The 18,137-nt window shown below is 34.6% G+C and overlaps 1 protein-coding gene across 1 annotated transcript in view; it reads right to left on the bottom strand.

Moving 5' to 3' along the window:
- The window catches only part of AZI2 (5-azacytidine induced 2), a 34,433-nt gene that overhangs the window by 3,253 nt on the left and 13,043 nt on the right, over window positions 1–18,137 (bottom strand). The window contains exons 2-7 of the mRNA XM_007191543.3: window positions 14,354–14,574; window positions 12,780–12,905; window positions 12,194–12,293; window positions 10,956–11,104; window positions 6,517–6,575; window positions 1,212–1,330 (exon numbers count right to left, since the gene is read on the bottom strand). Of these exons, the coding sequence (XP_007191605.1) occupies window positions 1,212–1,330; window positions 6,517–6,575; window positions 10,956–11,104; window positions 12,194–12,293; window positions 12,780–12,905; window positions 14,354–14,569 (769 nt within the window). The 5' untranslated portion in view covers window positions 14,570–14,574. The remainder of the gene's footprint in view (window positions 1–1,211; window positions 1,331–6,516; window positions 6,576–10,955; window positions 11,105–12,193; window positions 12,294–12,779; window positions 12,906–14,353; window positions 14,575–18,137) is intronic.

Genomic DNA, 18,137 nt, shown 5'->3' with positions numbered 1-18,137 from the left:
GGGACACGACAATAAGCATTTCCAAATGAGAAGAGAGCATTTCTCCTTAATTATTTTTTGGAAGTTCTGTTTAGTATATAAGAGGCACACTGGAAACTCACTGAAAAATTACTCCATGAGTCTCATTTAAGTGAGGTCTTATTTCTACCATCAACTTAAAGTTGTCTCATACGTAACCCTGGCCACTGGAAAACCTGAGGACAAAATGAACCGTAAACTAAGTTGGGGCGTGCCAAAGCACCTTATTGTTTTGCCTGGTTCATAAGTAACTAACCCTAGAAACGGAAAGGCAATTCTGAATTTAGCTTTCTGTTCCAACGTGCAATGTCCCCCGCCCCACAGGAAACCTTCCTGAGAACTATTTATAAAATCTCTTGTGCCCTCTTTAGGGACAATTTGAGGTGCAAATGACAATTTTAAATTAATGATTTTTTAAAAAATAAGTCACATCTCAGTCCTTTAAAAATGAAGTTTACGGCATTCAAATTTACATTACACAACTTTACAGGAATACAACCATTACGTAATAAAAGGTACAAATGCACTGATTTTTTTCCGAGGTATAGAAACAGCTTTGGCAAAGTAGCCACTACTAGTTAACACAAAACTCAAGAAAAGGTTTAATCAGCCAAGCAGTTAAATATGAAAAGCAAAGCAATGAAAATTTTTGTTTGGTTGAAAGGGCTAAGTGAATAGCATCTAGTCTCTATTCAAAGCAATCTATCCTTTAAGGAAAGAAAAATTAAGTTTACAAAAAATGAAAATAACCAAATAACGAATCAGAGTTCTCTCTTTAAAAACAATTTAAAGAGCTACGTCTTTGGTGTATTCTGTAGCACTTGAATGAAAGTAGCTTTTGGTGTCTTGGTGTCTTTTTTTTTTTTTTTTAAATATATGAAGTAGTTGTGGTAAAAGGTCAACTAGAGCAAACTTAACACCTCAGCCTTGAACACATAAGCAACACTTGGCTGAGAAAAAAGCCACAAGGGGAAAAGAATACAGTACTGAAGAAACACACATCAGCAACACCTTTATGTGTGAAGTTGACCAGTATGAGGCTGAAGCCAGAGCAGAGAATGGGTGGCTGTGAATAGACTACATATACTTTGGCTTATCAAACTCATTTGATGAGATTTCAATAAGATACGATAGCGAGTTGCTCTTTGAGCAGTTTGGCTGGAATCAGTGGTTTCCGGCAAACCCTGACTTGCCTTTCTTGATTGCAGTTGGGGTTTTCAGCTTTCTTAGCAGTTCAGCTTGTACTTGAGTCACCAGATGTAAATTAGACATTTCTCTCTTCAGTTCCCAGTATGCACTTTGCATATTATCACTGAAATACAGGGTTTTTTTAAAAAAAAAAAAGTTAATGGTTATTATTCTCTGTGGAGAGAAGGGGATAACTTTAAAATAGAAATGAGCTTATCTGCATTTCTGCTCAAATTGTTGTGGAATAATACAAATTAAATAAAACTTCCTCATTAAATAATTAAAATATTTAAATAGAGCATTATAACAAGTGAAAAAATCTTATTCACAATAACATTGACCTAATTTTAATCAATTAACTAAACTATATTAAACAGAAGGGTATTATAAAAAGTGTTCTAACCAACGAGTTTAATAGTTCTCTTCTCAGGACTGAGATTTTATGATAGCCTACCATGTGCAGTGGCGTTAATATATTTAATAGTAAGGAATATGGTCTTCACTTGCAAATCTGATCAAGAATAAAGTGACATTCATTCATGGATGGATTTTAAATTTGTATTTATCTTTTGATTGTTCTGATGTTGTGAATTGAAATGCTGTTATCAATTCTGAATGTACACCAAAGCCCACATTAAAATAAAATTTAGGTTTCATGCATTCCAGTCTTTTATGTTTGACTGGGCTGTCTCATATTGTTGGTTCTAAACCAATGTGACATGACAGCACAAGACATGAAGAGCCAGCTGATTTCCTGGTAAGGGAAAAGGAGCTGGAGAGAGGATTATATGAAACAGAAATAAAAACTTCACAAATACCTCTCATAATTAAAAGTATTTTACCTCAATTATCTGAGAAGTTATAAATCAGTTATTTTAAACCTAATTTTATTGAGTTTCGTCTTCCATTAAGCATTCTTATTTGCATATTCATGATTTTTTTTTTTAGGTTCTTAGTTGCCAACTAAATAAATCAAAATCTTCAACACATATGTAAGAACAACTGATCTCACAGTGTTCAAACAACCCCTACTACCTCTTAAAGATATTAGTGTAATTTTAGTAATAATGAAATCAAATTAAACAAACATGTCACGTCATGCTTCAATTTTTGTCTAGCTATAAACAAAAACCTTTAAACAAACTACAAGGATAACACTCTTCATATCTAAATCTAATATTCTAATTATGGAAACAACAGATATATTCAAAAACAGTTATTTTGAATTATGACATTACTTTTTTGTCAAAATATTCCCATTCCACTCAGACTATAATTCTTTCAATAGGAGCAGGAGAATAAACTTTATACTGCTTTTGAGAAAAATCTACTCGTTTTAATCTGTTGTAACGTCATTTGTTAACCAGTAGTCTATTAAAAAACACAGGGATTTTTGCAAGTTTTTGATAGGTGTGAAATAATTACTTCACAAAAATTAGTTAACCACCTCTGCTTCGGCAGTCAACATCTGAGCCGTGTGCTACAATGAGTGTGTCACACAGGAACTGTCTGAAGTGTGAAGAGTCAGTGATTCCTTGGTGCAATTCTGGGCATTCAGCATGCTTCCCAAAAAGAGTTACTCACATTATGTAGCAGCTAAGTGTAAACACTGTACATGTGCTAATTCATGCAGACAGTCATGATATGAATCATACAGATTAAAAACAGTGGCTTGAGATGGTAAATCAGTACCTGACTTGGAGAAAAGCAAATACAGTATTCAAGACAGTGTTTGGATACTGGAATATCAAACATTTCATCATTCAAAATAGCTACCCATATAAAATAAGAGAAAATTATAATAGAGGTGTTAATGCAGCACTAATACACATTTTCCAATTCAATTTAATGAAGACTGCTTATAAATTAGGTGACACCAAAAACTAGGTCACCTAGTTTAACATATGTCTAATCTTTTTCTTTTGCCCTTAATGTCACCTGAATTGAAAACTACAGATATAAAAAACTAAAATTATTACTAAGTATAAGCTCTCCCTCTTGTGGATAACAAAGTAATGGCAGTTACTTTACCATTTATATTAAAGTGCTATAGTCTTCAAAGTGTGTTAAAATTTTTAAAATTCTACTTGAACAAAATGTTTAAATCATTGCTTAAGTAAGACTGGACAGTTGTCATCCACAGATCTTCAGCAGAGCTCCAGCTAACCTTTACTTATCCAGGTATTTTTGAGACTATAAACTGTTCCCCTTCTACCTCCCACCAGCTGGGAATATAAATTAGTTAAGTTTTGCTTTAAATACCATACAAGCAAAATCCTAATGATATATATAGTTGTGTACAAAGAACTCATAAAGCTACTTGAACACTGAGATGCAGCACCAAAGTACCCCAAATGAGAACCCTAAGAAATAAGACAGATGAGACAATAAGATAACGGTGGTTGAGCATGTACTATGTGCTAGACAGGCACCTCACCCCGTTCTCACACAAATGCGGCAACCTGGGAGCTCACTTCACACACAAGGAAGCAGGTGCAGGAGAACTTCCTGACTCTAACAAGCTGCTGTTCAAAGCTGCCTTTTAGCTATCCAGTCCTGTGACTGACTGCTGCCCTTTGTGGGTAACATTTTTCAAATCATCATAACCTTCAGCTTCATCACATATTTACCAACCACTGACTTCCAACACAACCTTCTTCGTCCCAGTATAAAATTCCACACCTCTGAATTTTAAACGTAACGAAACCTGCTTATCCACATCTCAAGAAGGGGGCACATGTCCAGCTTACATGGTAAAAACTGTGTAAAAGCTCAGTTTTCTTAATTGACACTGTACGTTCAACTCTTTAATACTGAAATGAATGTTCCTTTGTATAAGAAAAATCTACTTGAATTTTTTTTTTTACCTCAGCCCTATTTTTCTTTAGCTTTTGAAAATTTATTGAACTACTACATTCCCCAGAGGAATTAAAATGAAAGTATGGTATATCTTGACAACTGTGATTTCTTCAAACAAGCATCTTTCAAGTATTTTTAATTGTAAGGCACAGCAGGCAATCATTTTACACTGCAACCCATATTCTGTTATGTTCTATTCTGTTTTATTTTTAAAATGCTTGTCTTAACTCACAAAATTTCATGATCAACTAAGGCAACACAGCACAGTGTGAAAAACACTAACCTAATCCCTATTTTCTAAACCAAGAATTTGCATCTGAAGAAGTTACCCCATACCTAGATCTGGCTTAAGAACTGAAGGCAACAACCTAAAGATAACCCCAACTAGTACACTGGCAGGACACTGGCCAAGTTTCTGATAGGCAGGGCTGTTATTGTTAAATGATATTGTTTACAATGAGAACATATAAAAGGCCTCCAGTAATTAAAATGTTCACTCAGGAAACAATATGGTACCACCTCGTTCCCCTGGCAATATGATGGAGGAAATGCAAAAAAGGAGGTGATCCAAAAAGGGGAGTTTTCCAAATAACTGGAAAATAATCATTAAAAATACCTAAACTTTTAGTTAATGGTTTTATGGAAACATTCCTATGTACTTTTCTCCTAATACAGTAAAGTTAATTTATCATCTGAATTGTTCTATTTAGAAGTGGATGACGTAACTTAAAGACTAATAAAACATAGGACTATAAACTGTAAATAGGTATAAATGATAAGGTAAAGGAAAAACAAGATAAAATGCAGTCAGGAATGAGGCTAACATAAAAATGCATGATATAAAGTTTACCAAGGGTAAGCTACAAGTTTGGTTATTAGTTTTCTAGTTGCTAACCAGAAGAGGGAGAGCTAATCAGTTCTGCAATCCACACTGCTATGGGTTTGCAAACACAGAAATGTACTTGAGCACTGAGGAGCCATTAGGACCCGCTTTAATTACACAGTTCTTTAACATACAGAAACTCTTAGACTGAACTTCATTCTAAAATGTTTCTCTCAGTTGATACCCTGAATTGATACTGAGCTTTAGAGAATTCAAAACTGTACTTCGAAGCCACAATTACATAGTTCTCAGCCTCAGAAACCACTCATCTCTTGGGGCCTTCCTCCTCCTCCAAATCCTGGCCTAGAGATCCTTCACTATCTTTTTAGTTATATGATGCCTTCAAACACACATCTTTTTGGTGGGTGGCGGACAACTTTTCAAGTTACTCTCAAAAAAAGTGATCCAAATTATGTAACACTGCATGAATGGAAGCAGAAGCCCTGTTCTATACCATGTACTTCTAATAAACTATTTATATAAGCCCTTTTATTTGACCTACTGATTCTAACATGCTTCTTTCCAAAAATGGTTTAAGAAGGCTTGTAAAAATGACAAATACAACAAAATTAATAAGGGGAAACCTAGGTTGACAGGAAGAAAGAAGGTAACTGACATAGAAGACACCTTGGAAAAATAATTCACATGGATGCTATACTAGACACATGTTTTAAAGAAAGGAAAAACTTCCTTGCTGTATATTTAGATGAAAGTTGAAGGCATAAGTGAGCTACTGTTTGAATAGCAGGGCTGAGTAGCTGCAATAGAGACTCTGGCCCATGACGCCTATAATGCTTACTGCTGGCCCTTCACACAGGAAGAGGGGCTGCACTGTGTTTCCTCATACTGTTTTCCCCAACTGAGCGTTTCTCTCCATTAGATTTTTGATAGGAGGAATAGGTATGAGATAATTCAGTAAATTTTGGAAGCCAAACGAGCAAACAATGAAGTCAAATGAGTATGTTTCATTGGGTGGAAGTATCCATGGAGAGAGGGGATGCTAACATAGCAGAACAAAAATTATCAGATAAAACAATGCACTTATGTTACTTAAATAAAAATGATACATATATTTGAGGAAAAAAAGGGCCGAAGTAACGTACATGAACTCTGATAGCTAGTTTTATTCTTACCCCAAGAGGACAGTTCTCTTAAAATTCATGTCATATCAAAGACTAAGGCTGTCCAAGTTTGCCCTTAAGACAAAGTGATATTGCTGTGTATGGAAATGAGTAATTCTTCATGTAAAAATCAGGATTACAGAATACTTCTGCACAACTAGCTCCCTAAAATCCTATCTAAAATATTATTGAATGTTCAAAAATTTTATCTAAGGCATCACAATATGCACCTTTCTACTGCTCAAGTTCAAGCCTGTTGTTAAGGAACAGTTAAATATTTTTTATAAATACATTGTGATCAGAAATTACATGCAGTACCCAAATAATGTCAATCTGTTTTTAAGGTTAAATCATAACAGAAATCTAAGTACCTATACAAAGTGGCCTACAGAACAATTATTACTGTTATATAATGTATTATTATTGAATGTTGAAGAATGTTCATACCTTGAAATGCTTAGTCTTTGGAGATCTCTGCTCTTCAGATTGTCTTCCTGAGATGGATACTGTCATTGTTTAAAAAAGTTTAAAAGTTGTAATTGTTACCTTCTATTTATTCTCAAAACTTTATTACCCTACACATGCTTCAGCTTTTACAGAATACATCTGTAACTGTACAGCATAAAACTAGTATCTTATATTCAATTTTAATGAAATAACTCCAAATCTATACCAGATATTTCTAAATCATTTCCAATTATTTAAAGTCATTAATGCTTTAATTTTCTTTAAAAAATACACTTGCTCTCACATAAAAGACCTTGGAGTCTTACAAAATGTATTTCTGATGATACCAATCTGAAATCTATATTCAAAAAAGGGTAACAAATTTATCAAATTACTGTTTCTTCAGGTATAGCTGAGTGAATTCCACCAGAAAATGGAAGTTTATTGGTATTTCACTTTTTGGTATTATTACAAAGAAGTACCAAAATTTAACAGGTTATTGTTTAAAAAGATTAACACATTTCCTCTTTCCACAAGAAAATGACAGGGAAAGGACTTCATAAAGTCCTTATATACTTCCAAGTTTTAGTAGTTTAGGTTATAGATGACAAAAAGAACCTATAAAAGATATTTAAAAGTGGACTTAATACATTTAAGATAACTCTGTAACACACTTGTTTGCAATGCATTCAATTCAGGGTCTATAACAAATTAAAATGACTATCACAGGCACTAATTCTATTAGCAGAAATGGCCAGTATAAACTAAGAGAACAAAATTTAACTTTACCATTTCTTATTTATATAATCTAAATGATATTTTTTAAAGTGGAACACTAAAAAGCCACAAAAGGACTTCATGAGTCCTCTGAGTTTGGGAGTGTAAAATATCAAAATGTACTACAGAAGTTAAAGTGTCTTTGGATCTGATTGTTCAGAAAATACCAACTAAATACTGTAAATGATTTAGTTGCATCTCAGGGAGCCCTGTGGAGAAGGGAAACAGAACTGGCCCACAAGTCAGAGGACGTCTGACCACTAACAAAGCACATAACCTTGGACATTTTCCTTTCCTGTTCCTCACAGGAAATGAAGGAATCAGATCAAGTCACTTATCGTTTCTCTGTATAATTAATTAAAAATATATATTTTAATTAGTGTATACTTATACATATATGCACAATGGAAACCTTCCTTGTTTTTAAAGCCAATGATAGTAAACAAAACAAAACACCTAACAGTTTTGCTTGGTGAAGTATTTCTCCAGCTACCACCTAACAATTCAGAAAATCTAACACAAATTAGCAAAAAGCACAAAGGAATTGTCTCTAATACTCAAAGACCCTATCCCTGGCCAGTCATCAGTTTGCCATGTTCTAAAGGCAGTAATGGATCTGTTTCCCAACTTGTGCCATCTGATGTTGGAGTTTCACATAAATGGGCCCATAGCTACAAAATCCTGGGAAACACTGTTCAAGTTAAATAGGTTCCTGTACTTCAGGACTGCTCAGAACCTTTAGTACACACAGCACACTGTGCATCTCTAAAGAGGCTGTTATTGGCTACCTTAGGCATCTACACCAACTCCATTTACTGAGCCAGTGTTTCCTACGCTTCGGTCCTAGTGTCTGTTTTTCTCAAAGGAGCCGCTGTTCTGAATACAAGTGGCTGGAAAACTGGAGGATACAGAAAGTAAAAAAGGCCCATAGTGGAACTGACCCTGGAACCTTGACCTCATTAATACCAAACACTGAATCAACTGAGTTCACTAAGTACTTTAAAAAAAAAAGCAAAGCCCCCAAAGCCCCACTATTCTGTCCATGTAGGATGCTATTTCACACTTCAGAAGGTGTTATAAAATATGTTTCACAGAAAATACCATCTTAAAAATATTTGTAAGTATGGCTACAGTAGATATAAGATTATTGTGAACATAAATTTTCTCTCCATAGCTTGCTCTTTGACTCCCATATCCAAGAGAACTCTGACCAGTAATACCTTTGAAACAAGACTGAAATGTACACATTCCACAATACCAAGATTTAAACTTGGAACCCTTGATAAACTGATAAATTTCCACTCCATCTTTCCCTGGTTCATATCTTTATATTAGTTGTGAGCATTTTTGACTTTAAATCTCCCCTCCCCCAGCCAAATAAATTCCTATGAAGAAGGGACCGTGTCTTAAATCCCCTTTTCAAAAAAAAATTCCTCCCTTACCTCACCTTCAACTCTTAAAGTTTCTTAGTCTCTCAGATTCAATTTCATCAGCAATAAAACAAGTGATTTCTAAAGCTTCTTCTACCTTCAAGTCTGTTTCTGTGATTTGTGAAAGATGAATTAAACTAAAAGCAAATTTATCCTCTAGCACCACCTAGTGGAAAACAAATAATAAGAACTGAACTGTATTAACACATATACACATATACACCCCTAAAGCGCTGCTTTTCTCGATTACCCTAATTAAATTTTTTGAAACACATTCACTTATTGAATACCCTATGTACTAGGCACCATGCTGCTTAGATATTTAATGTCAAGTTTATAGAAAAAAAGTTCAGTTAAATGAGTTTGCTAATGTCACAATTAATAAGCAACACAATCATGAACCAAGTTTTTATTCCATGGTTCTGCTTCCTACTCTATAAGGAGATACCCATTATTTATAAAAGCTATCAAATCATTTCAAGTAGAAAGTATATACTGACAATTGTAATTCAGAGCTTCAAGATGCAGATCTTTTCCTGCAAGCACATCTTTTTAAAAGAAGCCTCCTAAGGGCTACTACGGCAACTGGGCTTGCAGGACAGGATGCTGGAAGCTGCTGAAGGAATTGTGCATGTGATCACGGGTGCAAAGCTAGGAAAATCAACTTCAGATGTCAAGTAGGAAAAACAGGTTTTTTTGGCTCTAATGGGAGTTGATAGTAATTTTTATAGTGGGTGTTTCCCCTTTATCAGGCCTGGGGGCTCCAAATCAAGTTCTCACTGTCCAGTTCAGAGGAGTTCATTGGGTAAAGACCAAGGCAGGATGCTATATTATTCTTAATGCCTGTCTCATTCTTAACCAGTGGTCACCTTCAGTAAAGACCACATTACAGACGAGAGACCTGTCGGCTCATCTAAGGACACTTGGGACTCAGGGCAGAGTGCTGGCTGGCAGTCAGGAAGCGTGGGCGGAGCTCCTCTTTCAGGTGGTGGCTGCTCAGAAGAACCTAGGGTGGGGACATAGCTCCTTAGTAGTGCTGGATACTCTGATGGGCAAAATGTTGACCTGAGAAATAATTATCTAAGTGGCTACCTTAGTTTGAAATGCATAGTATATAGAATGTATATAATGGCTATTGAACTCCAGACTATTAAACTTTTCAATTTCTTGTAATAACTATTTTAAACTTTGTGTTTGGATCATTGCTCCCACACTGCTCTGCTTCTCTATCATTCCTTCTTTTTATTCTCAGCATTGTCATGACATTGAAAACATTTATCCAAGCTTTTCTGAACCCAATGTAAAGTTGTCCCTCGGTATCCTATCCATGGGACACTGGTTCTAGGATCCGCAGTGGGTACCAAAATCTGCGTATGTTCAAGTCCCACAGTTGGCCCTCTGTATCCTCGGGTCAGCATCCATGGATTCAACCAACAATGGATAGCGTAGTCTACAACCTGTGGTGGCCTCGATCCACAGATGTGGAACCCACAGATACGAAAGACCGACTGTATACTTACTGAAAACAATCCTTGTATAAGCAGACCTCCACGGGTCACAACCCCATTGTCCAGGGATCACTGTATTAGTAGACAGACTCTGAGTGAGGACCTGAGAGGCAACTTGTGTTTCAGTGGATGACTTCAGGCTAACCATACTTTAGCAGCTCAACAGGGTTTTTGTTTTGCTCCCCACCCCCACCCCCCGCTCCGCCAACCCCAATTCTTGCATTCTCAGCTATTTGCTGAAAACTAAAGTTGCTCCAAAAGTATTAGACTTCTGAGAATTAGTGGATGCTGTAAAGTTTTGTTTTAATAATTCTAAAAATCAAGTCTCCTGTCATGTCTAAATTAATCAAATTATTACATTAAATGAAGTGGGAAACTTAAAACCTGAGTTCTCTTTAAACTTTACAGAGAAAAAAATGACTTAAGGAAATTGAAGGAAAGGAAGTCTGAAAGAACAGCTTTAATAAATTAATAAACTAATAAGGTTTTTAAAAATTAGCTTTTAAACAACAAAATCATATAGTTCTGGGATTATGCTAAAAGTATACAGTTATCATATTTTAGCAAAAATGATTAAAGGAGAAGATAAAGGTGAATTTTCAGATAATGTAACTCTCTAAGTAGTTATAATTTATGTCAACTCTATGATTTAATACTTAGTTATAAATCCTACGTATGATGCACACAGCATGCTGAATTTCTCAATTTAATAATTCTGTAATACCATTTGTTTGGCTTTTTGTAGCTCTATTTTGAGATCTCTACATTCTTTCCTCATCAGTTCCAGTTCTTGTTCCAAACCATGGATCTTCAGGTCACAGCTCAACTTTTCCACCTCCCAGTTGGATGAAGGTGGATTTAAATTTCTTATCACTACAAAAAGGATGGACATTAAAATTGTTATTTCTGACTTCTACATTGGTTGCAATTCGAAAAAGATTATGCTAATAAAATGCAGGTTAAAAGAAAAACCAATATAAAACATGAACAATTACTAAGTTTCTGAAGAACAGTAATTACTTTCAAGTATCTATGCTAATAAGAAATCTAGCAATCTTATCTTAGAATGTATTAATCACCCCTATCCCTGATTTTTGGTTTAGGGTAAAGAGCAAATTTGTCAGCCTGAAACTCTAAAATATACAACACATATCAAGCATATGCTGAAATTATAGATGGATGAATAATCTATATACGTCAAGGTTAAGAGTAATAAGAATTAAATGAAGTGAGTAAACTGATGCTCACTCAGCTCATCACTCCATCTAGTCCCTTTAGAAAGTATAAAGTTTGACCGTCAGGCCTAGAAGATAACTTCCAAACAATTTTATTCATAAGCATTCCACTGTACAAACTCAATACCACTGGATACGGACTAACTCTTGACTTGGTTCCTTAGGCTCTGTACAGAGAAAAAGCCCCAATCAGCTACCATGAGAGATCTCACCTCAACCTCCCATCAAAAGGTCTCTCAGAGGCCTACTCGTCAGCTTGTCTCATCAGAGTGAATGTGCATGGGAGCAGGCTAATACCCACATCCCCCACTCTTAACTTTTCAACATAGCATCTCATCTGCACATTGTAACAACCTTTAGAAATTGGCGGGGGGGGGGGGGGTGAGGGGGGGAAGCAACTGTAACTACTCAATGACAGGGCATCTAACCTAACAGTGGGCAAGAGGCTTTGGAGAGGATGGGGTTCTACTCCTTTCTTCATCTACTTCACTGCAAACTAGCCCTGAATAAAAACCATCAAATTTTCTCTAGGAAAAGTACAATTTATATCCAAGGAAAAGTTAAAAGGAGTTGATATTTTGTAAAAGCAGAGCAATTAATATAAGCCTAAAAATTAAAAAATAAGTCCTTAGGATACAGATATAGAAAACTGATCATGGATATAACACAGAAATGGAAAAATGTATTAATTGCGTTAGAATAATTATAACAAGTTTAAGTGGCCTACCCTGCTGAGTTTCCACCTCTGTCCTCAGCTGGAGGAGTTCTACTTCTTTAGATTGTAGCTGTTCATTCAATACTTTCAAAGATTCAGAGTTGTCTTTATTCTAGTTAAGTAGGGAAAATGCCAAATTACATTCAATAAAATCTATAGGTTGGTATTATATATTAATTTTCAGGTAGATGTTGAAAAAACTGATTCTAGCCTTTGAAAAGCAAGGTGGGAAATGAACTCAGTTTTTCACTAATCTCTTTTTCTAACTTAGGACATATTATTCACTGGCTTTTTTAAAAAAACAATGATAAACTCTACTAAATCATGATTTTTCAAAAGAAGTTAGTGGTGTTAGATGTACTTACGACCTAAACATCAAAAAAAAAAAAAAAAAAAGAGACCTAAACATCATTACATATTGAGTACTTATTTTGTATAGAAATAACTTACAAATATTCCTATCAAAATTTTGTTTTTGCCTTGAGCATGCAAATTTTTTATCTAATAAGTGTAAATATCTCTCATTTCTAATTTTAACCTCTTAAAGGAGAAAACTCATTTGCAATATACAGATACCATCCTTTTCAAACCAACTTACCATTTTATCCAATTTGCTCTTCAAATTATCTCTGTCAATGCAAACCTCTCGATATGCATGATAGGCCTTATTTACTTGTTCTCGTCCCACAGAACTTGTTTCTTCATCCTTTCGAGCTCCTATAAGCTAATGGTATAAAATTAGAAGACAAAGCTTAAGAGGATATTCTACGTAAGAAAATAAGTCAGTCTTCTATGGTTCCACAACTTACCTTAATTACTGTAATACAGGGAATAAAGCCTGGACTACAATTAAGTGAACATTTCACTTCCACACAATTAAGCTTTACTGATTAAGAAAGTAAAAAGTACAGAACAGATATTTTTAAAACTCTTCTTTCAGGCTTTTACTTAATCAGTATCTTATACTTTGTAGTAACTATTTATAGTATTAATTCGTCATACTAAACACAGTACATCATTCTTTTATAGTGCTTATGTGTTTTCCAAGCCAGCACACAGTATTTAATTTCCATCATCAGAAAAGTATCAAGTTAGTGTGTACTTGACATTTTAAGGAACAGACGTGTTAGTTCAAGTCCTATATTATTCCAGAAGAGAAATTATTAGGATTGTTGGTCACAAAGTACAGAAATATTTCCAATGTTACTTATACCAAATCACATTTTTCTATTGACTTTTAAAATAAACCTAACTACAAGTTCCAAAATGTTACCTTTTGTCACTCTATCCAGTATGTCACAATTTTATTTAATAGTCATTAAGAAAATTCATACAAATACAAAGAAATTGATTATTTTTACAATTGAGTCCTCTTTTCTTACTTCCTCCAAATGAGTGAAACTCTACCAAGCCCTATCCTTAAGTTTTAATAACTAGATCATTTCCTTCCCCCTTTGTGGAAGCTGCTGTCTGTAATGTACCACTACACTGAAGATCTAAGGATCATAAACTATGATCTGAAGAAAAATGAACTTAGTTAAACTTTAAAAATAAGTGTATGCGTGAGGAAGATTTCCCAATAAGCTAAGTAGACCTGATGATTTATAATTGAATCAGCTACCTTGCTTATGTATTCTATAACAGTTTCTGCATTAAAAGGTGTAAACAGAAAACATTAATTCATCAGTTAAATGCATTCTTATTACGTGTGTTCAAGAACAAAGGAGAATGTTGAGGTAAAGAAGATGTCAGTCCTGGTAAAATTTCAGTACTGACGAAAACGTTATTAAACATATCAGAACAATGTTCCAGGAACTTCTTCCTTTGACACTTCATTTCCTTTGTTGGTATATAATTTTTTGCACACATTTAAAAATCCTGAATAAAATACATACAGCTATGAAGGTAAGGCAATCTGAAAAAAAAGAGGTAAGAAAAATATTTGAACTTTAATCCCTTCATGTTGTTAATCCTATTCTGCAAATATTCACCAAGCACTATGATATGTGAAACACAGTAGGCTAAGTAAAATGCCCAGGGTTTTGAGATTAGCAGTGAGTTATCCTTAGAAATTTGGTACACTCATGGAAGACAGAGCAGAAAAATATTTAAAACTTCAAATGCTTTGAATTATTAAGTCACAAACATAATGAAGGTAAATAGATAAATTACCTTTTCTTCCAAAACTCTTATTCTTTTTTTTAAGAAAGAGTTCTCTTTCTCTGAATCCTTAAGTCGTTTTTTGATGTCTTCATATGCAGTGACAAGGGCAAAATGTGAAGCAACAGATTCATCTCCTGAATATATTGAGACTGGAGTCACTGTATCTCTCCTATGGGCTTTTTCATGATTCAGAATGCAGATATCATCTTCTACCAGTGCATCCATGACAGCTATTTAAAAACATAAAATAGAATGTCTCATTGAATAAATGAGCAGAAAAAAGAAGGTATATTTAGAATAATGTGAATATTGGGGAAATGTTTAAAAACTCCTATTTCTTTTTTATTTTTTATTGAGATACAGTTAATGTATAATACTATGTAAGTTTCAGGTGTACAACACAGTGATTCACAATTTTAAAGGTTATATTCCATTTATAATTATTATAAAGTATTAGCTATATTCCCTGTGCTATACAATTATCCTTGCAGATTATTTATTTTATATAGTAGTTTGTACCTCTTAACCTCCTACCCCTATCTTGCCCCCCCCATTCCCTCTCCTCACTGGTAACCACTAGTTTGTTCTCTATACCTGTGAGTCTGTTTCTTTGTTACAGTCACTAGTTTATTTTTTAGATTTCACATGTAAGTGATACCATACAGTATTTGTCTTTCTCTGTCTGACGTATTTCACTAAGCATAATACCCTCCAAATCCATCCATGTTGTTGCAAATGGCAAAATTTCATTCTTTTTTATGGCTGAGTAGTATTCATTCCATTGTACATATATACCACATCTTTTTTTCTCCATTCATCTGTCAATGGACACTTAGGTTGCTTCCACATCTTGACTATTGTAAATAGTGCTATGAACACTGGGGTGCATGTATCTTTCTGAATTAGTGTTTTTACTTTTTTGGATATATAACCAGGAGTGAACTTGCTGGGTCATATGGTAACTCTATTTTTAGTTTTTTGAGAAACCTTCATACTCTTTTCCACAGTAGCTGCACCAATGGCTTCTTGATGATAGCCATTCTGACAGATATGAGATGATATCTCATTGTAGTCTGAATTTGCATTTCTGACGATTAATGATGTTGAGCATCTTTTCCTGTGTCTGTTGGCCATCTGTATTTGGAAAAATGTCTATTCAGGTCTTCTGTCCATTTTTTAATCAGGTTGTTTGTTTTTTTGATGTTGAGTTGTATGAGGTGTTTACATATTTTGGATATTAACCCCTTATCGGTCATAACATTTGGAAATATTTTCTCCCATTCAGTAGGTTGTCTTTTCATTTTACGGATTTTTTCCCTTTGCTGTGAAAAAGCTTTTAAGTTTATTTAGGTCTCATTTGTGAATTTCTGCTTTTGCTTCCTTTGCTTTAGGAGACAGATCCAAAAAAAAATACTGCTATGAATTATGTCAAAGAGCGTTCCGACTGTTCTCTTCTTTATGGTTTCAGGTCTTACATTTAAGTCTTTAATCCATTTTGAGTTTATTTTTGTGTATCTTGTTAGAGAATGTTCTAATTTCATTCTTTTACATGAACTGTCCAGTTTTCCCAGCACCAGTTATTGAAGAGACTGTCTTTTCTCCATTGTATATTTTATTAAAAAAAATTTTGTTTTTTACTTAAGTATAGTTGATTTACAATGTTCTGTTAGTTTCAGGTATACAGCACAGTGATTCAGTTTATGTATATATAATATGCACACACACACACACACACACACACACACACACACACACACACACATGCCTGTAACGTTTGTTTTGCTTTATTTCAGACAACATGAATACTAAGGGAAGGTTTTGTTTGTTGTTTTCAGGGTCTGGTCTTCCATCATTGTCTATTTGCTTTTCTGATTTTATAACTGAAAGCTTCCAATTGCTCTCAACTAAAGTCAGAGTTTGGCAAGTCCAGTGATTTGTTTATATCTAGGATTATAGGAAAGTTAGGCAAAAATAAATGTGTTTACTACAAATCTGAGTAGTTGAAATCTATGATTCAGTCATTCTTCACCAACACCAATTTAAAAATTTCTAACCATGTAGGACAACTCCTTAAGTTAGATTCTTTGTCAGTTTATGAAGAAAGTCGAAAAATACCCCAATATCCTACAATATCCCCCCAAAGTGGCAGATCCTCATAACCATAATTAACTCCTGCTGCTTCCAGTACAAAACTGCACTTTCTCCTAATGATGGATAAAGAGTAAAGTTTTCTTCCTCTGAAGGGTTTACTTTTTCCTCTCTGGATTCAACTCTGTTCCAAAATAACAGTAAACATCATTCGACTCACATTGCTAGTAGTTGAAATCCTCATATTTCCTTTCCAAAAGGAAAGTATGGCTTATTCCCATACTGCAAACCTCAAGTAGGCATATGTATCTCTACTTAAGACTCTTTCACACACACATTATATCTTAAAAGAGAAACAAGCAGAATAAGAGCACATGGGTAGTTAAGTGATAGGATGCAGTCTAGCTTAAGGAGAAGTAAAACTGTGCCTATCTTAGACATCTGACTTAGAATGTCTTAACAGCCAACCACCAAATGGACAGGATTTATTCAACTGGAATCATTCTTTTTTTCCCTAAAGACAGTTGAAAACCAAACTGCTCTACAGAGTTGAAACAGATGGTGTCCCACAATTTGTGCAGTTTGAGGATCCAAACCTATATGCTCTTGCTTTACACAAAGTTCTAACTAGGTCAGCAGTGCGACTTCCTACTCATCCATTTTTATCATGAAACAATCATTTACTCAGCAAGGAAAACCCAATGTGGGAGACGGCTGTGCAGTAAAATAATTGTTATGCCATAAAGGGAAGTAATATATTTGAGATAATACAGAATGCTATGAGGATTGAGGGGTGGGGAGGAGGAGGAGTTTTTAAAGAAGGTACCGGGAAAGATCAAATGACTCTTAACCCTGCATTCTTAGGTGAAGAGCGTGGTTATTTTTACTGTACTTTCTGTACTTAAACTTTAACAGTTTGCTAACTTCCAGCAGGGGTAACAAGTTCAAGGGCCTGAAAGAGTATGCGGAAAAAGAATGAGGAGGGGAATGACAAGAGATGAGATTGGAAAAACAGAATGGAGACCAATGGAGATCGTCCTTTACGATAAAGAGACTATAGGATTTGGTCCCTATTCTGTGGAATTTAAGAAAAACCTGGACATGATTCAAGAATGTGAGGAATACTTACACAACAACTATAAAATATATTCGTAATCAAATGAACTACTTAGTATTGTGCTAAGTGTTTTACAAATGTTATCCCCATTAACTCTCATGATTACCCTATGAGGTAGGAAAATCTTATTACACCCATTTCACAGACGGAAAAACTGGGACCCATAAAGGTTATGAAGTTTAACCAAGATCAGCACAAAAACTTGGATTTCAGAGCCTGAACTATTAGTACATTTCCCTCCCCAATGAATCTTTTACACACTAAATTCATCAAGAACTACAAAAGTAGGAACCTTTTGGAAGGTTTTTAAGTACCTTATATGGAAGGGAGTGTAGTGATTTAACAATGTCACATTTTATAAAGTATGATAACTGGTCATTTTTAGGATAAAATGCGTAGTCAGATTGCTTATTTTATATATCTGTTGCCTATTTTATTTATAAATCACCCAAAGTTGCATATGGTCTCTCTCTCTAAATACAAGAAAATATTATTTGCCTAAAAAAGCTTTTTTCAAGTTTTATATCATTATTCTATATACTATAAACATGACTTGGAATGCACTGTCCTAAAAAATTGCTTATCTGT

Source organism: Balaenoptera acutorostrata, chromosome 10, assembly GCF_949987535.1.
Source record: "Balaenoptera acutorostrata chromosome 10, mBalAcu1.1, whole genome shotgun sequence".
Lineage (NCBI taxonomy): Eukaryota > Metazoa > Chordata > Mammalia > Artiodactyla > Balaenopteridae > Balaenoptera > Balaenoptera acutorostrata.
Note: the sequence above shows the minus strand (reverse complement) of the source record. Positions and strands in the feature narration are given on the sequence as shown.